Source organism: Cebus imitator, unplaced genomic scaffold (genome assembly GCF_001604975.1).
Source record: "Cebus imitator isolate Cc_AM_T3 unplaced genomic scaffold, Cebus_imitator-1.0 Scaffold223, whole genome shotgun sequence".
Classification (NCBI taxonomy): Eukaryota; Metazoa; Chordata; class Mammalia; order Primates; family Cebidae; genus Cebus; species Cebus imitator.
The window spans coordinates 1,941,674-1,969,484 of NW_016107538.1; the positions used below are offsets into that span (position 1 = coordinate 1,941,674).

The window sequence follows — 27,811 nt, forward strand, 5'->3', positions numbered from 1 at the left end:
TTTCTTCTAGGAAATTAATAGGTTTATAAAATTTGTTCACCCATATGTTCATTTATTCAAGATATTTATTAATGCTTATCATGTATTCAGCACTGTCCTATGTACTGAAATTAAATCAAGAAAATGGAAGAGATACATGAGTAATCAAGAAGGAAGGAAAAAGTTGCCAGAGAATTAACTCAGGAGTTCTGGTCCATCTGGCATCATAGATTCTACAACTTTTCAAGAAACAGATCGTTCCAATGCAATATCCCATACTTATTTCAGAATAGAAAATAGAGAAACCATCCCAATTCATTTTATCACAATACAACCCTGCGACGACAAATAATACAAACACAATAATACAAACAATACAGTAAGAAATATATTGTGGATCTCTTAAGAAACACAAAAGTTACATATCAGCATTAAATATTATTCAACAGTACACAGGTACTGAGCAATTAACCTACAAGCAAGCTTGGTCTGCTCTAGATATATAATAGTAATAAATATATTCATATAGTTTGGTACCAAATTGTATATAAGACTAAGTTGCCTATTACTACTATTGCTTAATGTTCTAAAGGTACAGCCAATGAACTAATTTTATAAAGGGAATGGAGGGAAACAGTAGTATAACTTTCTGGAAGGAAACAATTACAGAATGAGTATTCCTTATCTGAAATGTTTAGGACCAAAAGTGTTTCAGATTTCAGATTTTTTCAGAATTTGGAGTATTTGCTTTAGATACTGCCAGCATGCCAAAACCAAAAATCCAAATTCAAATGCTCCAATGAGCACTTTGAGCATCATGTTGGCACTCAGAAAGCTTTGGATCTGGGGGATGCTCAACCTGTATCATGATTTCTGGGATGTATAATTATAAATCTGGAATTAGTGTGAATATCTTTTTACATTATTTTTTTCTTTTACTTTTTTCTGACTTCATTTTTCTCAGAATTAGTGTGAATATCAACTGAAAAGTAAAGAGTTCAGACAAGGAGTCAGAATCAAATGTAATAAATAGCTGTCATCTATATGAAGAAAACTGTAATTCCTCAGTAAGATGGCTCACTATTACAAAGATCTTCCTTTGTTAGCAGAGCAGCTGTTTGTCCCAGTATCCATTCTTTTCTCACGACTCACATCCTCAATCAGTTTTAGCCAATCATGATAATCCATTTTTCTTGCCAAGGACTGGGTTAGAAATGGCATGTGACCCAATTCTAGCCAATGAGAAGTAAGGATAAATCTACTTGGAGACTTCTATGAAAGATTACCTTGATCCTATGAGAAACATCAAAGAAGTCTCCTTTTTCTCTGGACACTGTCATTTCTGGATGAGATTCCTGGGAATTGCTATAGTCACGTTTCAACCACAGGGAAGCATGGGAAAAAAGCCAACACATTGAGAATGAGTGAGGAAAGATGGCAAGAGCCCATTCCTTCATGATTTCAATGAATCACGTTATCAACTAACTCAACAGCCTGCTCCCTATCGCTGACTGTCAGTTACTTGACGTAAGTGTCCTTACTGTTAAACCTCATTTAGCTGAAATTTCTGCTCTTTACAGTCAAAGGTATACTAACTTTAATTCAGATGGCAATCTCCCCAAACTAATTTGTAAATATAATGCAAATCTGGTAATTCAGTCTCAAGGCACTTTGGGAAGTTGACAGAATTCTAAAATTCATGTGAAAAGTGAAAAGTGGGAAGGAATTTTGCAAAGGAAGCATGTGTCAGCTGTCCTATCGTATTAACTCAAATATTTAATTCAAACAATGTATACTGTTACAAGAGTCCTCAAATACATTAGAATGGAAAACCCCAAAAGAAACCCAAGAATATACTACTTAGTACATAAAGATTGACTACTATCTGTAAGAAAAGTTACCAGCTTCACACCAAAATAAATTCCAGATATACTAAAAAGTTAAACTGTTTAGAAATAAAGAGGAAAAAACAGAAGATTGTAAGGAAAGATGAGTGAGAATTCATATGATTTCAAAGCTTGGAAAATACCTAAGCATTAAGCTCCAGAAGGGCAGAGACTTTTGCCTTCCTTGCTGCTATTCAAATCCTAGAACACCTGGCACAGAACAGCTACTTAGTATTTATTAAAAATTAATAAAAGCAAAGGAAATTAGAAATGAATTCTGATCTAATTCTAAAAAGATTACTCAGACAAGTCATAAAATGCCCTAAAATGAATACATATTATGATTCATTTACATAATTTTTTTTTTTTTTTTGAGACAGGGTCTCTCTCTGGTGCCTATGCTGAAGTACACTGACACTATGACAGCTCACTGCAGCCTCAACCTCTTGGGCTCAAGTTATCCTCCTGCCTCAGTCTCCTAAGTAGCTGGGACCACAGGCATGTGTCACTGTGTCCAACTCACTTTTTTTTATTTTTCGAAGAGACAGGATCTCGCCATGTTGCCCAGTCTGATCTCAAACTCTTGGGCTCAAGTGATCTTCCCACTGTGGCCTCCCAAAGAGTTGGGATTACAGGTATGAGTCACTGCACTCAGCCTACTTATATTTTTAAAAGCAATATGCAAAAACTAAATGACATCTTCTTAAGGCAAACAGAGTAAAACTAAAGAAAAGCAAATGAATGATAGTGACAAGATTAAGGAGAGCAGTATCTCAGGCAGAAAGAGCTCCAAAGGTACTTGTGATGCTGGGCCACTTGTCTATTTTCACAATCCTTTTTTTTTTTTCCCCTAAGACAGGGTTTTGCTCTGTCATCCAGGCTGGAGTGCAGTGGTGCAATCTCAGCTCACTGTAACCTTCATCTCTCAGGCTCAAAAGATTCTCACCTCAACCTCCCGAGTGGCTGGGACTTCAGGGGTGCACGACCAAGCTCAGCTAATTTTTGTACATACGGGGTTTTGCCAGGGCTGGTCTTGAACACCTGACCTCAAGTGATCCGCCCACATCCGCCTTCCAAAGTGCTGGGATTACAGGTGTGACCCACTGTGCCTGGCTGATTCTCATAATTTTTTATACAAATGTTAATTTCATATTCCTTTTTCATTAGGGAAAAAAAAAAACCCCACTCTATAAACACAAATCAGGAGGAAAACTCAAGAGACAAAGGGTTAATATTTTTACAATAAAGCTCCAATAAAAGAAAAACCTCTCAGCACCCTAAGACACGGTAAGAAAAGAAAAAGATACACCTCACTGCTTATCAAAGAAATGCTAGATAATGCACCAAGGCCCTATCATCAAGCTAAAAAATATTATAAAAATTAATGAGTTTTGGGGAGGAGGACATAGCCTTACCACAGTAATACAAACCACTAACAAACACTTTCTGAGCAGCTACAATGGATTATTCTAAGTGCTTTTTATGTATTAACTCATTCAACCTTCCTAAAGGTCCTATGAGTACTATTTTTAATCCCACACTGAAGAAAAAGTACACAGTAATTTGATCAAAGTCACAAAGTAAATAAATAGCAGAACCAGGAAGTATAAAGTAACACAGCCCTTTCAAAGGCAATTTGGCAACAGTCATCAACAACCTTAAAATGTGCTGCTACTCAACTTTGAAATCTCAGTGCTAAGAATCCACTTTAAAGAAACAGATTTGGACACAATCTTGATGCCCAATGACAGATTTACTACTCTGAACTGAACACATGTGTTTCTCTCCACTTCTTCCCCAAATACCACTAAAATGAAAGTTACAGGAGGAAAAAGATATAACACGGCCAGGAGTAGTGGCTCATGCCTGTAATTCCAACAATTTGGGAGGCTGAGGCAGGCGGATCACCAGAGGTCAAGAGTTTGAGACCAGCCTGGCCAACACTGTGAAACCCTGTCTTTACTAAAAATACAAAATTAGCCGGGCATGGTAGCTCATGCCTGTAGTCCCAGCTACTTGGAAGGCAGAGGCATAAGAATCGCTTAAACCCAGGAGGCAGAGCTTAGAGTGAGCCGAGATCACGCCACTGCACTCCAGCGTGGGTGAAAGAGTGAGACATCTGTCTCAACAAAAACAAAAAAAAAAGGAAGATGAAGACCGAATGCCTATGGCCACCCATGCCAATGAAAAGTGAGCCAACATGAACTCTAGAATACTGGAAAAGCTTATAAATTGAAGAAAGCAAGTGATATGGTTAAGTGAAGAATGTGACACATACATAACAAATAGAGTCACAAAAAAAAAACCTAGTTAACTGCAAAGGAAGTAAAACGTACACAAAAGGAAATGTAATTCTGTAATCATGTTACTTGGCTCAGCAGCTAACAGTATTCATACACTCATAATGTAGACATAACCAGAAATTGCACTAAATCTTCACTTTTCCATAAGTCAGCAGATTCTGAAAATAATGAATCAGGAAATAACAATTTTATGTTATTCGGAAATGTAAAGGTAAATACCAGAAGAAATTGGTTAAGAGTTGAAAACAGATGGGGTGGGGTGAGGTAGCAAGAAAATGCTATCTTAAATTAAGCTTTGTACTATTAATATTATTTGACTTTTTATACTAACAGGTAACAATGGAAATCAATTTTAAAAAGAAAAACGTAAATTTGTTGTAAAAAATTATAGAATACTTAGAGAAACACAAAAATAAATTCCCTATAAATCAGCCAAAGAGAATCACTGCCTATATTTTGATATCATTCAGCCTTTGTTCCATGTCTATCTTTAGTCTACATATTAACTATACTGTTTTGTAACCAAAGTTTTCACTTAATATTTTATGGGCATTTCTTCAGTAGGTACATACAATATTTACATGGGGAACAAGAAAATTATGCTAGAGCAAGTTTTTATGTGATCTTAAGTAATGTTCTCTTAGGATAGAGTTAGATGTGTCAATAAAAAGCACATAAATTTGATAATGGATTTGCTTTGTGCAAAACTGAATAGGTAGGAATTTCTTTTCCCAAAAAAAATAAGATGAATCACGTAACACATTTTCTATACTGCACAACTAGTAAAATGTAAAAATAATGTTTATAATAGAAATTAGCTTGCTCTATCCAACAGGAATTCCTTTGCCTAGAAAAAAAAGAAGTGTTTTCACAATATGTCACTAAATTTTTAAAACTCAGGATACAAAGTAGGATATACAGTATCATCCCAAATTTATTAAAATGTAACCTAAAAAGACGTACTAAAAAATAAACAGTAGCTCTTTCTTAGCAGTATGATTACAGATGATCTTTACTTATTAGTGCTTTTCTAAATTTTCTTCAGTGTTTACTAATACTACTTTCTGAGTCAGAAAATATAGTCCTGAGAACACTACGAATGAAAGATAGTAAGGGTGTGAATAGTTCAGAAGTGACTTACTTCACAGCTAGACTTGTTTTTACAACTCTTATGGATTTCCTCAAAGCACTTCCACACTGCACTGAAACTGGATTTATTTGTTGGTCTTTCTTGGGTCTTTTGTTCTTTCATTCAGTAATTATTGAGCCTCTATTATGTGCCAGGCACTGTTCTAGACACCAAGGATTTAGCAGTGAGCATAACGGATGAAGTCTCTATCTTTCTTTGATAAGGAAGACAAAGACTAAAAATTTTTTAACAAAAACATACTTTTAGTGGAGAAACAAGGACAAGCACACAACACACACACCTGTACTTTCAAATGTGACATAGAAAAGTAAAGGAAAGAGGAGTAGATCAGTAGTAAGGTTGGAAGAGATGACTGTTTTAGTGAGCGGAGGACTCCAAGAAAGTGATATTTGAGCAGCGACCTGAGTGAAGTATGGGAGAAGACAGAATAGTCTAGGTAGAGGGAATATCAAGCAAAAAGGCCTTAAAGCAGTACTGAGCTTGAAATGTGCAAGAATAAGACCAGTGTGGAGAGACCGGAACCAGCAAGGGGAGAGAAGCAGATGGCGTGAAAGAGGTGGGTAGGCCCAGGTCATAAGAGCCTTACAGGTCCACGCAGGGACTCTAAGTTTTTTCTGAAGGTGATCAAAGGTACTGACGTCTTGAAACAGTGATGGCCTGGACCAACGCAGTAGGGTAAGGGGATGACAAATGGTCAGATATGGATATATTTTGATGGCTGATCTAATACAACTTGCTAATGGATTAGATATGAGGAATGAAGAAGAAATCATGGACAATTCTCAGGTTCTTGGTCAAAGCAACTAAATGAGTGAGTGTTGTGCCATTTATAAAACTGGGACTGACAAGTGGAGAAACAAATTGTGAGTGGCAAAACTGAGGAGACCCATTTTGGACATGTTAAGCATGAGATGACCGTTAGACGTCAAGTCAAGATGTCAGGTAGGCAATCGTAATCATAAGTCTGCCATTTGGGGGCACGTTGGGGGCTGAAGTTGTAAATCTAATATTTAAAGGTATGGAATTAAAGGGTATCTCCTAGGTGTAGGGGCAGAAAGAAAAGAGAATAGGGATAAAAACAGCCCCATGGCCTGCCAACACTCACCTCACTGGAGAGACCAGTGAAGCATCCCAGAAGCCAAGTGAAAGTATTTTCAGTAAAAGACAGTGATCCGCTAAGTTAAAGCTGCTGATGAGTAAGTTAAGGATTGAGAAGTAACCACTGGATTTGGTGACTCGGATAAAGGTAGCTTCAGTGGAGTGGTGAAGACAAAAAATTGGCGTACAGTGACCCCTAATGCACGGTTTCACTTTCTGGGGTTTCCGTTATCTGCAGTTAATCATGGTCTAAAAATATTAAATGGAAAATTTCCAGAAATAAATAACTCCTAAGTTTCTAAATTAGATGCCATTCTGGGTAGCATGATGAAATCTTGGACTGCCTCACGTCATCCAGACCAGGACATGTAATCATCTCTTTGTCTAGCATACCCATGTTGCATACAGCACCTGGCCTCAGTCACTTAGCCGCAGTCTCAGTTATCAGATCAACCCACCGTGTCGCAGTACTTGTGCTCAAGCGATCCGTATTTTACATAATGGCCCCAAAGTGCAATAGTGACACTGGTAATTTGAATATGACAAAGAGAAGTCAGAAAGTGCTTCCTTTTAATGAAAAGGTGAAAGTTCTCGACTTAAGAAAAAAAAATTGCATGCTGAAGTTGCCAAGATCTACAAAAGAATGAATCTTCTGTCGGTGATACTGTTAACACTATACTGTTATAACTGTTCTAAGTTATTGTTGTTAATCTCTTACTGTGCCTAATATAAATTAAATTTTATCATAGGTACATATGTATAGAAAAAACAGTGTACTAGAATTTGTTTCAGGCATCTACTGGGGGAACTACTGTACGTTCAGGAGAGAGAAGACAATTAGGTCCAGTAGAGTTGACTGCTGTATCCCTACCATCTCAATAGCTCTTGGTATAGAGTAGGTAGTGAATAAATGTCAAATATGAAAATTCTCAATACTTCAACCCAAATTAAGAAACCCAAAATGGAGAGATAGAGAGGTTCCTGCTCATCCAGTTCTATTCCTAGCCTCCATAATGAGTGAGAATGAATTGTAAAAACATGAGTTTTTTTCTCTTCTTTCTTAACCTGCTGTTTATCTAGGGCTAAAACATAATAAACATTTCGATTGGTAGCTGAACTAAAAGATGAAAGACCTCCTTCTGCTCCTTGATTTTCCATAAGTTGTATGTAACTAAAAGTTAACAGATAAATTATGAACGTGTCACCAACAGGGTTAAAAAAACCCACCAAAACACCAGTCAAATATTTTAAACAAAACATCTTATTCCAAAACTTCTACTGATACCTTAAAGATAGCCACTTATTTTACAAAATAGGTAACTTTCCCTCTTCCCAATTTAGATCTCTTTCCATTTCTCAAAGTGTAAAATAAAGTCTTTTGCAGAGAAAAGGCAATGCCCAGACAACAGGTTTCCTACCTGATATAATGTCTTCTGCTAATTCCTTTTCTCTTTCAATTTTTTCCTCTAGAGTTGAAATGCAGAATTCATAGCCAGCAAGAGCAAATTCCTGTCTGTAAAGCAAAATCAATAATCAGTCATTCACCTTTTCTTCTTCCTTTTTTTTTCTTTGAAGTATAATCAGTCCTTTACCTTTTCTTCTTTTTTCTTTGAAGCGGAGTTTCACTGCAACCTCCACCTCCTCGGTTCAAGCAATTCTCCTGCCTCATCCTACCAAGTAGCTGGAATTACACACACCTGCCATCATGCCCAGCTAATTTTTGTATTTTTAGTAAAGACAGGGTTTCACCAGGTTGGCCAGGCTGGTCTCGAACTCCTGGCCTTAGGTGATCCGCCCCCACCTTGGCCTCCCAAAGTGCTGGGATTATAGGCATGAGCCACTTTGCCTTGTCCATTTACCTTTTCATAAATTCCTCTTTTATCTTCATTCTTCCAGCTCAATGTATACATTATCAATAAAGGAAGTGTAAAATAGGAAGAGGGAACTTAGCTTAAAGTCTAAAGAGTGTCAAATCTGCCATTTCTCAGAAGTATTTTTTTAAGTCATCCATTTAATATAACTTAAGACATAAAGAGCTAGGAATGCTGCCATAATTTTAATAACTGACATAGCCAGTAGCCTTCATCATCTCCCACGAACAAATGGTATCCAGTGAATCAGTTTCTCCATGTGTGAAAGCCTTACCCCTGTTCAAGTAATACTACCCTGAAGTAGGTGGCTCAGGCCATCCTGCAGTTGAGGATTCCAACTGTTGACCTCATACAGCTTCTGAGGAGTTTAGTCATTTTATATTTCTCTCAAGCTGTAGGTCTTTGATCAAAGTTTCTTTTACAGGACCAGGCGCAGTGGCTCATGCCTATAATCCCCACATTTTGGGAGTCTGAGGCCGGTGGATCACCTGAGGTCAGGAGTTTCGAGATCAGCCTGGCTAATATGGCGAAACTCTGTCTCTACTAAAAATACAAAAATTAGCCAGCCATTGTGGGGGGTGCCTGTAATCCCAGCTACTCAGGAGGCTGAGACAGGAGAATCATTTGAGCCCAGGAGGCAGAGGTTACAGTGAGCTGAGATCGTGCCATTGCACTCCAGCGTGGGTGACGAGAGTGAAACTCCATCCCCTCCAAAAAAAAATTTCTTTTACAGAAATGGAACTCCCAGCTATGGCAATAGAAGTCATTTAACCCAACTCTGCAGCCCCGGACCCTCAATCATCTGGAGAGGGTTCAGTCAACTCAAGCAGGCAGACAGACTGCTGCTTTTTAGAGATGCAGAGGAAACGTGACAGAAATCCCTTGTCCATTCAGGAGCTCAGCTTTGGTTCTTGTTCTTCAGTTTTGGCTTTAGTTTCTTATAGAAGTGGCATTAAAAAGCTCATCTTCTCTAGTGCTTTGCCAGTGGAGAATTTATGATCCTACCATTCTGCTCTGTTCTCAGAAGAACAGAAGCATCCCCTTCCTTCCCTATACTCAAACCTTGGCAAGAGGGCCCTCTCTAGCCATAATACAGGGCAAGTGGATGCTGCCCACAAGAGGCTCCCAGTCAGAGCCAAGAGGTCTACAAACAATTCCCCTCCTAACTTATATCAGCCTTTCTAAGCCCCAGATCTGGCCATGTCTTTTCTGGTCTCATATTTCTCTTAATAAAACAAAATGAAAAGTACGAAGTACCAAGTAACTTAGAGGCTAATTATTACTAGCTTTCACCTCTACATGACTATGAGTTTGTCTTACTCAACAATGTTTATTAGCTCTGGGCTTCTTCTTACCTTAGGAGTTCATTCCCAATCAAGAACTAGGCATGTTTGTTATAACTCCAAGGAAGATTGATCAAGAAGCAGTGTTCCCTGGCATGGGCCAAGCTCAAAGCTCCTCAATAGACTTGAAGTCAAAGACTTCAGGAAGCTCTAGCCTCTCTAGTGTCCAATCAGAATGCAAGCAGACTATGCAAGTCCTGATGAGAACAAAGGAGCTGGTGAGTAGGACAACAGGGACCAATGCCAGGGCCTGGCCTCAGTGAGTACCCTTTCTACATCATCAGGCTGCATGTCACTCCAAACCTATCACACCAACTTCTGCATAACTAAAACCCTAAGGGAAGCTAATCTTAGGTCTCTCCCTAAATTCACCCCAAAATATAACTCTCTAGACGAGTTCTCTCCTTACATCCTACATGCCTCATCTTTGGACTGTATTTATACCCGCCAAGTGGCTTCTTCAAAGTATTAATATATCATCCCCAGCGGCTTTCACATTGCTCTTTCCTCTTCTAGGAAAAGCTAAACTAAAGTTCTAACTCTAACTTCCCTTCCCACTTCAAGCAGTAACAGAACACTTGATTAGCTTTGTCACAGGGCAGCCAGAGATGTTGTGTCCCACTAGGCAGGCTAATGGAAACAGCAGGAGCAAACTGGAAAAGACTGACAATTTCAAAGATGAGGGATGGAACACTTTCTGAGTGTGACACCCAATTTCTGGGAGACCCAGATGACCAGCAGGCAATGAATATTATGTAATATCCTAGAGACAGTTTTCTGCCCACAGTCCTGCTCCCTGGCTGTTACACTTACCTATTCTGTGCAGCATAGATACTGGCCAACTTTAGGGAGATTTCAATTATTGCGTTGTCCTCCTGTGAGAGAAAGAGAAATGAAGGGAATTCATAACAAGTAAAATTTTCTCATGCAATATTTCAGATCAACTTCCAGACTGGCAGTGGCCTCAAAGCCATAGTCTTTATTCTTTTAGAGTGATTAGCCAACTGTCAATTCCTTGGTGACCATGCTGTTGCATTTAGTGAAAGAATGGCAATTTCTATACAGATCTTGGGAGGGAAATGCCACCTTTCCTGACCAAAGCATATGGTGGGGGCTGGGCAGAGTTTTCAGGAGACAAGAATGTTTTGAAAACTGCTTCGGTGAGGGACCAATACTAAGCAATGTCCTTACCTGCTTCATGCCCCCTCCAAGGAGGTAACTCATTGTTGCTTTAAAAAGCTGTTCAGCCTAAAAGCATAAGGAAAAGATTTTTCTTTTAATTGGGCCTCACTATATAAATGACTCTGGATTCTCAGTACCAGTTTGATGCCTCATTCCTTGTAAAACACATATGCTCTCACACACACACACACACACACACACACACACACACACACAGGAAAATACCCTTTTGAATGTAAAGCAGATCAAAATATCAGGACCCCCAACATCCTCTATGTACCTTAAACTACTCTGTGATAAGTAGAAAACAACCTTGGAGATTAACTTCTTATCCAAACCCACTGTGGCACAGACTACAAACTGTCTCCTAATAGTCACTCTCCTTCTCCATCTTTTTGATTACAGAATCCCCTCAATTTAGCCTGGGAAACATGGTGAAACCCTGTCTCTACCAAAAAAAAGAAAATTAACCAGGTGTTGTGGCACATGCCTGGAGTCCCGGCAACTCAGAAGGCTGGGGCAGGAGGATCAACTGAGCCTGGGAGGTCGAGGTTGCAGTCAGCTATGATCAAGCCACCGCACTCCAACCTGGGCAAGAGAGCAACACCTTATCTTGAAAAAAAAATTTTTTCAGCTAATTTTAGCAGATTGGCCCCCTGAAATTAGATATGGTCATATGATAAGATTTAGGCCAAGGGATGCAGGCAGAAAGAATGTGAACTTCTAAATCATATAAGGAAACGGCTCACAGTCCATCTTCTCTCCCTTCCTGGAGGCTGGAGGTGAGTCAGCTTACCCAGGCAAATGAGGGCTTATCTTAGAAGGAATCTGGACTTCTGGATCAGAGAGCAATGGTGCCTATTTGTCTATCTGCCTTCAGTCTTTAGCCTATCTCTGGACTAACACAACAAAGAGAAATACATTTTTATCTTGTTTGAGTCACTATTTTGGGGTCTCTTTGTTATAGCAGCTTAGGCTGTACGCTTACTATTACGGTTCCCTTGAGGCTACTCCTTTATAAATTCAAGGTATTACAAAGTAATTTACTTACATTTTCAAGCTGACCCCGTATAAATGCTAAGTTGGCCATCTGAAAGCAAATTACAAATTGTTTTTCAGTTTACAGCACGGTTCCTATTTATTTCAAACTTTAAAATTGCCTTTTGCTTTCACCCTCAAAATTGAAAAAATAGTTTAAAATGAAAAGCATGTCACCAATTAATCTGCTAGAAGCACAGAACAGCAATCGTGTTTGAAGTAAACACTTGCACATACTTTGTTGATAACAAACCAAATCTAGGTCCACTCATCATTAAAGAAACATGTTAATGGCTGGGCACAGTGGCTCACGCCTGTAATCCCAGCACTCTGGGGATCTGAGGCAGGCAGATCACCTGAGGTTGGGAGTTCAAGACCAGCCTGAACAACACAGAGAAACCTCGTCTCTACTAATAATACAAAAATTAGTAGGACGTGGTGGCACATGCCTGTAAACCCAGCTACTTGGGAGGTTGAGGCAGAGAATCACTTTAACTCGGGAGGCAGAGGTTGTGCTGAGCCAAGATCCCACTGTAGTACTCCAGCCTGGGCAACAACAGTAAAAGTCTGTCTCAAAAAAAAAAAAAGAAACATGCTAATGATACTGGTTTCTTTTTGGTCTGGAATTGAGAGGTCTTATGTCACCCCAAGGGTAAAAAAACTGAAGCCAGGCATGGTGGCTCATACCCATAATTCCAGCACTTTGGGAGACCAAGGCAGGTGGATCACCTGATGTTAGGAGTTGGGAGACCAGCCTGGCCAATACGATTAAACCTCGTCTCTACTACAATACAAAAATTAGCCAGGCATAGTGGTGCATGTCTGTAATCCCAGCTACTCAGGAGGCTGAGGCACATGAATTGTTTGAGCTCATGAGGCGGAGGTTGCTGTCAGCCAAGATCGCGCCACTGAAATGCAGCCTGGGTAACAGAGCAAGACTCCATCTCAAAAACAAAAAAAACAAAACAAACCTGAAGCCAAAAGAAAATGGGCTTCGGCTGGGTGCAGTGGCTCAAGCCTGTAATCCCAGCACTTTGGGAGGTCAAGAGATAGAGACCATCTGGCCAACATGGTGAAACCCCATCTCTACTAAAAATACAAAAAAATTTAGCTGGGCATGGTCACATGCGCCTGTAGTCCCAGCTACCCGGAGGCTGAGGCAGAAGAATTGCTTGAACCTGGGAGGCAGAGGTTGCAGTGAGCCGAGATCAGGCCACAGCACTCCAGCCTGGCGCCTGGCTACACAGCGAGACTCCGTCTCAGGAAAAAAAAAAAAAAAAAGAAAAAGAGCTTTAGAACATCATGAAAGTCAGGAATATAAATCAGGAGAACAACCCTCCCCTTCCATCCAACCTTTCTCCTCAGTGGTTCAGACTGGTGATAAGAGTTACCAGATCATAAGTGTAAGTGATGGCCTTCTTGTTATCAGTCTGATAGGCGAGACGAAGAGCATCATGCAAAATTAACTCAGCCTCTTCTGGCTCATCTTTCATGATGCTCAACTGAAAAGAGAAGACAAACAAAATAATAGAAAATGAAACATAAAGTAGATGCATATACTACCAGACAGGAGTGTAAGTAACTATGCATTCCAACTGATAGAAGGAAGCTACTCATTCATCAGACATTTACTGAATTCCTACTATGTTCAAGGCATTGTCTGCAGAGGTGACAGGGAGGTACGCCTCCCTTGCAGCTAGGTACGCCTCCCTTGCAGCTAGGTGTGGCCATCTGATGAAGTTTTGGCCAAGAGACTCGGGCAGAAGAAATGTGATCTTACAACATATTTTATAAGGAAGTTGCTTGTCCTTCATCCTCTAATTTCCTACAGGCTGGAGGTGACCATATGGAGCAAGTAAGCTTAATTAAAACTAATAAGAGCTATAAAGATGACAAAAAGAAATGATAGGGGCCTCCTCTAAATGGGAATTAGGTTAGCCTTCCAAGAACATGACAGCTAAACTGAGGTAGGAAGGATGAGAATGAGTCAGCCAAATAAGGAACTGGGGAGAAGAATAACTCAAACAGAGAGAGTAGAGAATGAATGAAGTCCCTACAAGCTGAAGAGAATGGTTTTAGGGGAGAAATGGAAAGAACTAGATGTGAAGGGAGGATGGTGAGCCAGAGGATTATTGCCAAACTGGTGGGCAAGGTATGCTGGTTTAGATAATGTGGGGTGTTGCAAGCCATGACAAGGAGTTTGTATTTTACCATAAATACAGTGAGTAGCCATTTACAGCTTTCAGGCAAGGAGATAATATGATACAATTTGCTTTTTTTTTTTTTTTTTTTGGTCACTCTGGTTTCTGCAAGAATACACTGCAGGGAGACAGGAGGGCAGGGAAGACTACTGGAGCATAGGTGGTGGCAGTGATGGTTTGCACTAGGGTGATAGCAGGGGAGATAGAGAAATAGGGAGATTTGGGAAATATTTAGAAATATTTTGCATTTGTTAGAAACAGAACCTGTTGCTGGTCTGTAAGAGTATTGGAAGGCAATGGTAAGGTAGCATAAGCTTTAAGAATGACTATGAGCTTTCTAGGCTTAAAAATTGATGGTAGTAAAGAGATGGTGAAAGCATATGTTGAGGAGGCATTAAAGATGGAGTTGAGTTTAGGGCATCGTTAAATCTGAGAGGTAGGTAAGGTCCCAAAATGCAGATGGCATGTCAGTAACACACTACTTGGAATACAAATTTGGACGTGGTTGGCATCGAGTCGGTATTTAGCTCAATGAAAGAGATGAGATAACTTGGAGAACATAAAATAGAAAAGGATGTGGAGAAAAGGAAAAATTCAAAAGAGAACCGAATCGCGTAACCAACACTAAGCTAACATTTTTAGGCCGCTATATAAGTGCGAAATTACGTCATTTCAGCTAAGCTAGTTAATCGAACATTTACAAAACGTTCCCGATATTTCGTTTGCATAAAAAGATGACGCCTGGGGCGCCATCTCCATTTGCACTTGACACTGCAGAGGTATTACTAAAGGCCTTAGAGTCGGAAAAGCCTGGAAGAATTCCAATCCCCTCTCGGATGACCCACCTCATTCTCGGCAATTCTACCCGCGGAGCCTCCATCCACTCTTCGGCGAGGCGGAGAGAGTAATGCGCAGCGACAAGGCCGCCGGACCCCGCTCACAAAGGCTACCGCGCTCGGCCGGGCGCAGGGCCCGGAGCCGCCTCACCTTGGCTCGCTTCAGCAGCTGGATGATCTCGGCCTCGGCCTCGTCCGCCCCGTCCTCGGCGGCGGCCCCGTCGGTTCCCTGCTGCTCCTCCTCCTCTGCCACAGCGGGACTCGAAAACCCGGCGAGCGCTGCGGGAAGGGGCTCTGAGGTCATCGGGCCCGGCCCGCGCCCCTGTCCCCGCCCGGCAGGCCCCGCCCGGCCCGCGCCGCTCACCTGCCAGCAGCGGCAGCAGGCCCGGGCCCCTGCCGTGCGGCGCAACTCGGCATAGCGGCACCTGGACCTCGCGTCCCGGGCCTCCTGCCAGCCCCGGGAGTAGGCGCGCCGAGCAGCCCCGGCACCGCCGCCCCCAGGCCCGCAGGAGGCCTCGGCCCAAGCTCCGGCTCAGGAGCCGGTACATACTCCAGCCGCTTCCTCTGCGCACTGCAGGCCGGGCGCAATCCTAGCCCCCGCCCTGGCGCCCGCGCCGAGCGCCCTCCGGATTGGCCCGGCTGTGACGATTGAGCAAGACACCGTTGCGTCCGCACGCGCGATGACGCACGCCGACGTCACTCCGTCTCGACCTGCCCCGGCGGGCGAGCTGCTGGGATCCTCCGCTTGTCGGCGCTGTCTGCTGGCGGGTTGGGGCGGTCTGCCTTTTGAGGAGGGTGTGTCCTGCGGAGCGATGGCCGTTGTATTGCCGGCGGTCGTGGAGCAGCTCTTGAGCGAAATGGCTGCGGCGGTGCAGGAGAGTGCGCAAAGTACGGGACGGAGGTCGTGTGTGGCTGCGCTGTGGGCACAGACCGGGCATCCGGGCACCGCCGGGCCGGGAGGCAGGAGGCGGGGCGTCCGGGCCTGGCCCTGCCTTTTCTGCGTGTGGTTCTTGTAAACCTTATGTTCTTAAAAAAAGAAAAAAGCGAAATTGGAACAAGTAAAAGTCAAATCGATTCAGCAAATGTTTAGGGTACAGCGCAGTTGCAGGAGCCCCTCCGTCGGAGCGAGCAGGCCAGTGGGGACCGAAGTGCCGAAACCTGGTTGGGTCCCTGAGAGGGGTCCCTGCCCCGGGGTGGAAGGGACAGGAGCCTACCGTGAGTGATAGAAACGTGGAGTTCTGGATTATTTTACTCGAAATTTTGAGTTATTAAACTTTTTTTTTTTTTTTTTGAGACAGAGTTTCGCTCTTGTTAGCCAGGCTGGAGTGCAATGGCGCGATCTCGGCTCACTGCAACCTCCGCCTCCTGGATTCAAGCAATTCTCCTGCCTCAGCCTCCTGAGTAGCTGGGATTACAGACAAGGGCCACCATGCCCAGCTAATTTTTTGTATTTTTATAGAGACGGGGTTTCACCATGTTGACCAGGATGGTCTCGATCTCTTCATCTCGTGATCCACCCGCCTCGGCCTCCCAAAGTGCTGGGATTACAGGCGTGAGCCACTGCGATCGGCCATAAATCTTTTTTTTTTTTTTGGAGGTAGGGTCTTGCTGTGTCACCTAGGCTGGAGTTCAGTGGCGTAATCATAGCTCAGTGCTGCCTCAACCTCCTGGGCTCAAGAGATCCTCTGGTCTCAGCTCCCCGAGTAACTGGTACGACAGGTGTGCACCACCATGCCCAGCTAATTTTTGTATTTTTTGTAGAGACAGGGTTTCACTGTGTTGCCCAGGCTTACTACCATATTTTATGGTGCACATATTCTGCTAGCTTCCTGAAGAAGGGATCATGAGATGTACTTTTTGAGGCTTTCTTTTCTATTTTTGGAGACCAGGTCTCACTCTGTTCCCCAGGCTGGAGGACAGTGGTGCAATCACAGCCCACTGCAGCCTCAGTGTTTCAGGCTCAAGCCATCCATCTTATTTTCCTGAGTAGCTGGGACCACAGATGTGTTCCACCACGCCCAGCTAATTATTTTATTTTCTGTAGAGATGGGCTCTTCCTTTGTTGCGCGGGCTAGTCTGGAACTCCTGGGCTCAAGCAATCCTTCTGCCTTGGCCTCCCAAAGTGCTGGAATTATAGGTGTGAGCCCCTACACTGGCTCCTTTTTGAGGATTTTTATGTCTGAAAACGTTCTTTTTCTAACTTCACACTTAAGTGATTGTCTAGGTATTGAATTATTTGTTGGAAATACTATTTCTTCAGACATCTGAAAACATTCCACCAACTCCTAGCTTCTAGTGTTAGTCCTGATTTTTGTATGTGACCGTTGGTTTCTCTGGAAGTTTGAATTATCTTTTCTTCATAACTGGTGTTCTGAATCTTCTGATAAGGTTTGTTTTTTCACACCACCGTGTGGGCACACAGTGGGCCCTTGCAAGCTGGAGATTCATGTCCTTCAGCTGTGGGAAAATTTGAATTATTTGATTGATGACTTCCCTCCATCTGTGTTCTCTGTTCTTTCCAGTATTTGTGTAATTAAGATACTGGATGTCCACTGTTGTCCTTCTGGTTGACCTGCTGTGGCTTCTGTGTTTCTTTTATATTTTCTCTACTTCCTGGGAACTTTCTTCAACTTTTATCTTCCAGATTTTCTGTTGAATTTCTGCCTTTTTTTTTTTTTAAAAAAAAAAAAGATGGGGTCTTACTATGTTGCCCAGGCTGGCCTCAGACTCCTGGTTTCAAGCAGTCCTCCTGCCTCAGCTTCCCAAATAGCTGAAACTACAGGGTTGTTCCATGTATTTTTAATTTATAGCTTTTTTCCAAAAGATTTCTTTTTTTTATTATTATGTCTTGTGGCTGTTTTTGTGCCTGTTTTATGATTGCACTGACTTCTTTCTGATGATAAAATATTAATAATAGATGTTTAAAATGTTCTGTCTGCAGTTTTTCCTGTAACTTTCTTCTGTTTGTTTTGTTGTTTCCTTTTTCCTTTGTTGTCTGGTAACCTTTGGTTGTCTAGCCATATTTCAGAGTGAAGACTAAAAAGTATATTGGAAGCTCTGGGTGGTAGAGAGGCTTACGGAATATGAATGTCACTATAGTTGTTCTCACTGGGCTGTTTAGTTGGGGAAACCATATCAGTGTCATTCCCACTTCCCTCGGTATATATTGGGATATACCCAGGGAAGACTTACAGTTTCCTGGCTAGAGGGTGAAAGCCTGATTGCTTGTGTTGTGGGAGCCGTGTTAGGGAGGAGGGCAGGAGATCCCCCTGTTATCAGTGTGACACCCTGACTTAACTGTGCTTAGTATTTTTCCCTAGTCCGGACAACCTATGCTTGAACCACTCCCGAAAATAAACCTAGTCTTTTGCCAGAATGAGGGAGAGGCAGTCACCTAAAGCTATGGAGGGGAACCGGGGTCCCACTGCTTCTTAAACGTACTTGCAAAGAGTCATATTGGCAGGTGCGGTGGCTCACGCCTGTAATCCCAGCACTTTAGGAGGCCAAAGCAAGTGGATCATGAGGTCTGGAGATCGAGACCATCCTGGCTAACACAGTGAAACCCCATGTCTACTAAACATACAATAAAATTTGCCCAGCATGGTGGCGCACACCTGTAATCCCAGATTCTCTGGAGGCTGAGCAGGAGAATCATTTGAACTCAGGAGGCAGAGGTTGCAGTGAGCTGAGATCACATCACTGCACTCCAAGAGTGAGATTCCGCCTTGGGGGAAGAAAAAGAGTCTTATTTTCGTATCCTGGCTTCATCCCCAATGAAGCTGTTTGGTGCCACCACCAATTTCTTAGGGTTTGGGGAAGGGGAGAGGTGGATTTTGGACTGTAACTCAGGCTCGTGCTTGACTTTCCCCATTGCTAGCCTAGGATTCAGTATTTTTAGGTCTTATAAATCATTTTCTACTCTATCAGCTTCCAATGTACCATAGCTGTTGTCTCTCCCTGTATTTCTCATCCTTTGGAACTCATGCTTTTAAAAAAGAAATCCAGCCAGGAATGGTGGCTCACACCTGTAATCCCAGCACTTTGGGAGGCTGAGGTGAGCAGATCACATGAGGTCAGGAGTTCAAGACCAGCTCAGCCAGCATGATAAAACCTCATCTCTACCAAAAATACGAAAAAAATTAGCCAGGTGTGGTAGTGCAGGCCTGTAGTCCCAACTACCTGGGAGGCTGAGGCAGGAGAATGACTTGAACCCACGAGGCAGAAGTTGCAATGAGCCGAGATTGCACCGTTGCACTCCAGCCTGGGCAACAGAGCAAGACTCTGTCTCAAAAAAAAAAGAAGCCTTTTTATTATGGTTTTAGTGGGGTTTGGGGAAGGAGTAAAACCAGATGCATAGGTTCAGTTGTCCATAATACATAGAAATGTTTGTGGCTTTAGTGTTTCTTAAGATTTTTACATCAGTGGTCACTGGCTTAACATAATTAACTTTTTTTTTCCATTCTCATTTTACAGTTCCTGATGAATATCTGTTATCGTAAGTACATATACTGTTGTGTTTGATTTTTTTTTAACCATTAATGTTAAAATCCTTTCAACATCAACTCTTGATTTTTAAAAATATTCTTACTACCAGGCATAGTAACTCACACATGTAATCCCAGCACTTTGGGAGCCAAAGGCAGGAGGATCACTGGAGCCCAGGAATTCTACACCAGCCTGAGCAAAATAGGGAGGCCCCCCCATCTCTACAAAAGAAATTTGAAAACAGAATAAAAGGCTGGGCGCTGTGGCTTACACCTGTAATCCCAGCACTTTGAGAAGCAGAGGCAGGTGGATCACTTGAGGTTAGGAGTTCAAGACCAGCCTGACCAACATGGTGAAACCCTGTCTCTACTAAAAATACAAAATTAGCGGGGCATGGTGACACATACCTGTAATCTCAGCTACTTGTGAAGCTGAGGCAGGAGAATTGCTTAAACCGGGGAGGTGGAGGTTGCATATCTTGCTGAGATTGTGCCATTGCACTCCAGCCTTGGTAACAAGAGTGAAACTCCATCTCAAAAAAAAATTTTTTTTTAAGTAGAAAATAGAATAAAAAATATTTTGACCAGGCGTGGTGGCTCACACCTGTAAACCCAGCACTTTAGGAGGCCAAGGTGGGCAGATCACAAGGTCAGGAGATCGAGACCATCCAGGCTGATATGGTGAAACCTCGACTCTACTAAAAATACAAAAAATTAGCTGGGCGTGGTGGCACCTGCCTGAAGTCCCAGCTACTCGGGAGGCTGAGGCAGGAGAATTTTTGAACCCGGGAGGTGGAGGTTACGGTAAGCCTAGATCACACCATTGCACTCCAGCCTGGGAAACAAGAGCGAAAAGCCGTCTCAAAAAAAAAAAAAAAAAATCTTACTAAACTAGGAACAACATTTTCTTGACATGATTCTTAAAAATTTGTCTGAATTGAATAACCAACACCATGTCAGACAGTACAAAGCATTACAATATTGTCCTATTTGCCACTCTTATTTAACATTGTTTTAAAAATTGTAATTATTAAGCTAACACATGAAAAAGAAATTAGAAGCGTACCTATCTGCAAGGAAAGACAATTATCATTATTTGCAGATAACACAACTACTTAAACAAGGCCAGGTGTGGTGGCTTACACCTGTAATCCCAGCACTTGGGGAGGCGAAGGCGGGTGGATCACAAGGTCAGGAGTTCAAGACCAGCCTGGCCAAGATGGTGAAACCCCGTCTCTACTAAAAATACAAGAGTTAGCCAGGCATAGTGGCAGGCACTTGTAATCCCAACTACCTGGGAGGCTGAGGCAGGGAATTGCTTGAACCCAGGAGTCGGAGGTTGCAGTGAGCCAAGATCGTCCCACTGCACTCCAGCCTGGGTGACAGAGCGAGACTCTGTCTCAAAAAAAAAAAACAAAAATAAAATAGAGTGGTCAGTTATTTTAAAAATGCAGAGATAAAAAAGTGAAAGCTACCTAGAAATAAATGACACTTAATTGCTGTTGTAAACTTATATTTAAAAGTTCTGGCCAGGCTCAGTGGCTCACACCTGCTACCCTAGCACTTTGGGAGGCCAACATGGGTAGATACCTGAGGTCAGGAGTTTGAGACCAGCCTGACCAACATGGTGAAACCCCATCTCTACTAAAAATACAAAAATTAGCCAGTCGTGGTGGTGGGCACCTGTAATCCCAGCTACTCAGGGGGCTGAGGCAGTAATCACTTGAACCTGGGAGGCGGAGGTTGCAGTAAGCCAAGATCACGCCACTGCACACCAGCCTGGGTGACAGAGCAAGACTGTCTCCAAAAAAAAAAAAAAAAGTCCTGGGAGGATTGCTTGAGCCAAGAAGTTCGAGGCTGCAGTGAGCTACGATTGTGCCACTACAATCCAGCCTGGATGATGTGAGACCTTGTCTCTAAAAGAATAAAAGTTCTAACGAATGTATACCAAGCTCTACCAGTGTTTTTTCTTTGGACAAGGAAGGAGATTGAATTGTGGGAAGGGCCTTAACCTTTTCTGTATTTCTTAAATTCAGAAATAAAATACTGTATTTCCGAAATAAAGAGGGACAGAGTTTCCCTCTGTTTGCCCAAGCTGGAGTGCAATGGCACGATCTCAGCTCACCGCAACCTTTGCCTCCCGGGTTCAAGCAATTCTCCTGCCTCACCCTCCCGAGTAGCTGGGATTACAGGCGTGTGCCACCACGCCCAGCTATTTTTGTATTTTTAATAGAGACAGGGTTTCTCCTCGTTGGTCAGGCTGGTCTTGAACTCCCAACCTCAAGTGATCTGCCTACCTCAGCTTCCCAAAGTCCTGGGATTACAGACGTGAGCCATTGCACCTGGCTGTGTATTTCTTAAATTTTTAATAAGAATTGTATATTACTGGTAAAAATTTACTACTTTAAAAAACAAAAGGGCAAAGAATAAAAGATGCAAATAGCCAAATACTTTGGGAGGAAAAAGATAAATCTTACTAGTGACCACAAAAATGCAAATTAAAATAACATAACTTTTCATCTAGAAAATTAGTGACCATAGAAAACAAGTTGACACAAATATGGGGAAAGGGATCGTCTATAACCTGCTGGCAGGAATGTCAATTCAGGATAACAGGCATTAGGAACTTTAAAACAGACATATTCTTTGACCCAGTAATTCCATGTAGAAGAACATATACCCAGGAAGTAATTATGGACGTTCATAAAGATTTTACAGTGAGGATAGTCATCCAATATTGTTTATGGTAGCAGTACAACCTAGAAAAAATCTAATAATTTATGGAGTTTGAGGAGAATAAAAATGATTCATCTTTACAGTAGAGTTCTTTGTAACCATTAAAAGTGAAAAAAAAGTGATATGGAAAATTCTTTTTTCTGGAAAAAATTTTAATGCATTCGAGAGATATTCAGAATAGGTCATAAAGTGGACAGAGCAGGTTTAAAAATTTCTTTGGTTTTTTTTTTTTCATCTCGCTCTGTCGCCCAGGCTGGAATACAGTGGCGTGATCTCGGCTCACTGCAACCTCTGCCTCCCAGGATCCACCAATTCTCCTGTCTCAACCTCCCAAGTAGCTGGGACTGCAGGCGCTTGCCACCACACCTGGCTAATTTTTGTATTTTTAGTAGAGATGGGGTTTTACCACATTGGCCAGGCTGGTCTCGATCTCCTGACCTCGTGATCGACTAGCCTTGGCCTCCCAAAGTGCTGGGATTACAGGTGTGAGCCAGTCTACCTGTAATCCCTGCTACTCTGGAGGCTGAGGCAGGAGAACAGCTTGAACCCAGGAGGCGAAAGTTGAAGTGAGCCAGGATCATGCCATTCCACTCCAGCATGGGCAACAGAGTAAGATTCCATGTCAAAAAAAAATTAAACTTTTAATTTTGACGTTTGACATTGTACTTGTAGTCTACAAAATCAAAAAAATTAGCTAGGTGTGGTGGCATGTACCTCTAGTCCCAGCTGCTAGGGAGGCTTAGGTGGGAGCATCACTTGAGCCTGGAAGTTTAGGCTGCAGTGACCCATGATTGCACCACTGCAAGCCACCCTGCATGGATGACAGAGAGAAACCTTGCCTCAAAAAAAAGGCCAGGCTCAGTGGCTCACACCTGAAATCCCAACACCTTGGGGGAGGGGGATTACCTGATATCAGGAGTTCAAGACCAGCCTGGCCAACATGGTGAAACCCCATCTCCACTAAAAAAATACAAAAATTACCCAGGCATGCTGTTGTGCACCTGTAATCCCAGCTACTCAGGAGGCTGAGGCAGGAGAATCGCCTGAATCTAGGAGGTGAAGGTTGCAGTGAGCTGAGATTGTGCCATTCCACTCCAGCCTGGGCAAGAGTGAGATTCCATCTCAAAAAAAAAAAAAAAAATTAAACTTTTAATTTCGACATAATTGTAGATTTCCTTTTAAAAAGTTAACATGCTTGAGACTTGCTAAAATATAATTTTGTCTCCTGCCTTTCTCACCTAATATTGTAAGAATTTTCTGACATATCAAAATTTTTTCCTTTATGTCATTTAACAGTTGGATAACCTTATTACTAATCCAAAAAGTACACATTTAATATTTTCCGACTGGCAGACATAAAAAAGCTTGATAATACTGGTGTTAGTGGGGACATGGTGAAAATAGAAATGTTATTCATTGCTGGTGGGGGTGCCATTTTCACTTTTTTGTGTGTTTTAATTTCTTTTTCTTTAGAGATGAGGTGTCACTGCATTGCTCAGTATGGTCTTGAACTCCTGAGCTCAAGCACTCCTCCTGTTTCAGCCTTCCAAAATGCTGGGATTACATACATAAGCCACCATGCCTGGCCCGAAATACCTATTAAAGTTGAAAAATGAACATATCCTTTAGTTATGTAAACTAAAGGAGGATTTTCAAGAGATGTATGCCAAGAGACACATATGGAGATAATCGAGTATTATTTATAATAGTATAAAATGGAAACAGAATGTCCATACGTAGGGTACTCAGATAAAATTCAGTGTGTACATGTAATGGAATATTATTCAGAAGTAAAGTAAAAATATATGTATGTCAACACGCCTCATTTTCAAAAATGCATTGAGTAGAAAAATGCAAGTTGCCAAAATAAGTCTACAGTATTTTGTATTTTTTTTACAAATACATTTTTTTAATTTTTATTTATTTTTTTAATCATTTGGATTTTATTTAGAATTATATCAGATTTATGGACAAATTAGGGAAGAAATTAATCCGTGTGTGTGTGTATGTGTGTGTGTGTTTTAAGACGGGGTTTCACCATGTTGGTCAGGCTGGTCTTGAGCTCCCGACCTCAGGTGATCCGCGCGCCTTTTCCTCCAAAGTGCTTGGATTATAGGCGTGAGCCACCACGCCCAGCCATTTTCATTTATTTTTTATGAGCCATTTCAAGAACAGCAAAAAGAAACCTACAATATACCTTTTATGTTTTAAAACAATACCATATGTATATGTATATGTGTACATATATGCACATTTGTTTGTTATGTATGTGTGCATATGTATGTTCTATGTATAATATTTAATAAAACGAACACATTAACAGGAAGGAAACCAACAAATGCATGTGGTTGCCTCATAGGCAAGGGGAAGGTAGGAAGAACTACAGGAGGCACTAAAAGAAGCATAAAGAGGGCTTCTTTATCAGTAACAGTGATAAAGGGAGTACCTTCCTTTATTAAAATATACAAGAAGATCTGAAATAAGTACATAAGATGATAATAATTCTGGGGAATGAGTGAGTCCGTTGCCATATTATTTTCCTTTTTTCCAAATAAACTGAATTTTTAAAAAATGCTAAGGCTAGTGATTCTTTGGGTCAAGTAACTGAGGTGATTTGAGTATCAGGCCTTCTAATCTGAAGCCTTTTTATTTCACAGGCTGAAGTTTCTCTTTGGCTCATCAGCCACCCAGGCCTTGGACCTAGTTGATCGACAATCCATCACCTTAATCTCATCACCCAGTGGAAGGCGTGTTTACCAGGTAGAAGTCTAGAGATGGGGGTGATCCCTATAAAAAACCCTGAGGACAAAATATTTTCTTCATCTTTGTGGAAGCTGGTGACCAGCTTTAAATCATTTCCTGGAATGGGCCAGGTGTGGTGGCTCATGCCTGTAATCCCAGCACTTTGGGAGGCTGAGGCAGGCAGGTCAAGAGATCAAGACCATCCTGGCCAACATGGTGAAACCCCGTCTCTACTAAAAATACACAAATTAGCCGGGCTGGTGGCAGGAACCTATAGTTCCAGCTATTCGGGAGGTTGAGGCAGGAGAATCACTTGAACTCAGGAGGCGGAGGTTGTAGTGAGCGGAGATCAGGCCACTAATTGAGCCACTGCACTCCAGCCTCATCACAGAGGGAGACTCTGTCTCAAAAAAAATTTCCTGGACTATTAAAAAGTTTTTGACCTAACTTGGTAAAATTAACAAATTGGTAATTTAAAAAAAAATTTTATTTACTTTTAATTGATAGAAATTGTCTTTATTTATGGCATATAACATGATGTTTTGATATATGGATACCTTGTAGAATAACTGAATCAAATTAACATATCTAATACCTTACATACTTATTTTTTGTGGTAAGAACACTTAAAATCCACTATCTTAGCAATTTTCAAGTATACAATACTTCAGTCTTTTTATTTCTTTGTTTTTATAGAGATAAGGTCTCACCAGGCTGGTCTCAAACTCCTAGACTCAAGCGATCCTCCCACGTTGGCCTCTCAAAGTACAGGCATGAGCACCACCCCTCGCCAATACATTGTTATTAAATATAGTCACCATTTTGTACCATGGTTGTCCTGAACTTCTCCTGTCTAACTGAAATTTGTACCCTTTGACCAATATCTCTCTCTCTTCCTTGCCAACCCCAAGGCCTCTGGTAACCACTATTCTTTCTTATTCTATGAGTTAACTTTTTTTTGGAGACAGAGTCTCGCTCTGTCACCAGGTGTCAGGCTGGAGTGCAGTGGTGTGATCTTGGCTCACTGCACCCTCCGACTCCCGGGTTCAAGCAATTCTCCTGTCTCAGGTTCCCGTGTTTGTTTGTTTTAAACAAAGACAGGGTTTCACTATGTTGCCAAGGCTGGTCTTGAATTCCTGGCCTCAAGTCCTCCCTCCTCAGCCTCCCAAAGTGCTGGGATTACTGGCATGAGCCATTGCACCCAGCCTATGAATTCAGCTTTTTGTAGATTCCATGTATAAGTGAGATCATGTGGTATTTGTCATTCTATACCTGGCTTATTTCACTTAACATAGCTTCACTTAACAGAATCCTCAGACATTTTTGTGATTAAGATGGCCGGACGGCTCATGCCTGTAATCCCAGCACTTCAGGAGGCTGAGGCAGGAGGATCACCTGAGGTCAGGAGTTTGAGACCAGCCTGGCTAACATGATGAAACCCCGTTTCTACTAAAAATACAAAAAATTAGCCAGGCATAGTGGCACACGCCTATAATCCCAGTTACTCAGAAGGCTAAGGCAGGAGAATTGCTTGAACCTGGGAGGCAGAGGTTACAGTGAGCTGAGATCGCACCATTGCACTGCACCTTGGGAACAAGAGCGAAACTCTGTCTCAAGAAATTTAAAAAAAAATTAAAAATAAAATAAAATCCTACTGACTTTACCTAAAAGCAGTGTGTAGACGTCAGCTCACGGGCCCAGCATGGTGGCTCATACCTGTAATCTCAGCCCTCTGTTGGCCTGGGCAACATAGTAAGACCCATCTCTGCAAAAACCCAGCAAGGTATTTCTTTTGCAGGAAATGGAAATGCAGAAAAGTAAAGTAACAGTCACATCTGGTTACTCCACACTGCCTGTCTTATGAGACATGAATAAAGACCATATAAAGAGGGAGCCAGACTCAAACACCTGACCCTTCTCCCTGCACAACCCCACCCCATTTTAGCTATATGAGACACAGGGTAAGTGCAGCTGGGATTGAGGGAAGGAAATCATGAATGAAATGAAAATATTGGCAGCGGTGTCCAAAATTTTGTCAGCTCTTGTATGTAATCCAGGCCTTACTGAGACCAGAAAAGGGTAAATTTTTCAGAGTTTGAATTCTGGCTTATTTACAGTGAATTTCTCAGAGCTGAGACCGTATCAGTTAACTCTCATTAAAAGGCCGTGTCAATTCTTAGGGAGTAAATGGCTTGAGCAAAGCCTGCCTGGGCATATAGATGCCTTTGCTTAGTGAATTAACTTGCCCTTCCTCATGCTGATCTGGTAAAATCTTCATGCATTTCTGCATTAAGGAAAATGTGGTAATTAGTGCTGGTTGCTGTGGTTAAAATTTTGGATGGTATTTTCTTACTCAAAAGAGACCGCCTATTAGATGAATTTTCTCATGGTGAACTTAGAGATTAATAATCAGTCACTGAACTTGCAGTTTGTACCTGAGGAGGTGTGTCTGTCCTCTTTTCCTGGTGTTTTTATTTTTGGTTTTCCCTGTGCTTTTAGTTCTGGATTTTCGATCTTGGTTCCATTATGGGCACACTTGACCTGGGCAAGCAGACTTTTGTTTGAAAGATTTTAATTACTGTTGACTTTTTGTTCCTCCCAGTGGTCAACAGTGACTTGTTTAAGTCACTTGTTTAGTTTTTGTTGTTCCCATCTGGTATATATTACATCGGTTTATTAATTATAAAATGCTGACTTCTAAGAATTGTGGCCGTCATCTTGGACTTTGAATTAAATGAGGCTGTAGAAATCTTATACACCTTCAGATTAACCTTAATGGTTGCATTGTATGGTCATATAGTAAGAATTTGGCTGAATTCAGGAGTCGTATGAGATTATAAAAGTTGAGTCACAGGCCGGGCGCGGTGGCTCACGCCTATAATCCCAGCACTTTGGGAGGCCGAGGCGGGTGGATCACGAGGTCAAGAGATCGAGACCATCCTGGTCAACATGGTGAAACCCC

At 41.9% G+C, this 27,811-nt stretch overlaps 2 protein-coding genes across 4 annotated transcripts in view; one reads left to right on the forward strand and one right to left on the reverse strand.

Moving 5' to 3' along the window:
• Positions 1-15,909, reverse strand: part of TTC19 (tetratricopeptide repeat domain 19) — a 29,102-nt gene extending 13,193 nt beyond the window's left edge. The window contains exons 1-7 of one of the 2 annotated variants that reach the window (XR_001815930.2): positions 15,252-15,541; positions 15,039-15,166; positions 13,242-13,352; positions 11,864-11,902; positions 10,822-10,878; positions 10,444-10,505; positions 7,835-7,929 (exon numbers count right to left, since the gene is read on the reverse strand). Coding sequence is in view for 1 of the 2 variants with exons in the window: in XM_017496825.2 (XP_017352314.1) it covers positions 7,835-7,929; positions 10,444-10,505; positions 10,822-10,878; positions 11,864-11,902; positions 13,242-13,352; positions 15,039-15,166; positions 15,252-15,435 (676 nt within the window). In the remaining variant the exon portion in view is untranslated. Of the gene's footprint in view, positions 1-7,834; positions 7,930-10,443; positions 10,506-10,821; positions 10,879-11,863; positions 11,903-13,241; positions 13,353-15,038; positions 15,167-15,251 lie in introns of both variants that reach the window. The other variant, XM_017496825.2, reaches the window with a different exon arrangement.
• ZSWIM7 (zinc finger SWIM-type containing 7) overlaps positions 15,568-27,811 on the forward strand; it is a 20,342-nt gene continuing 8,098 nt past the window's right edge. The window contains exons 1-3 of one of the 2 annotated variants that reach the window (XM_017496828.2): positions 15,568-15,775; positions 19,361-19,382; positions 24,765-24,867. In XM_017496828.2, coding sequence (XP_017352317.1) covers positions 15,568-15,775; positions 19,361-19,382; positions 24,765-24,867 — 333 coding nt within the window. Of the gene's footprint in view, positions 15,776-15,944; positions 16,103-19,360; positions 19,383-24,764; positions 24,868-27,811 lie in introns of those variants that run through there. The other variant, XM_037727237.1, reaches the window with a different exon arrangement.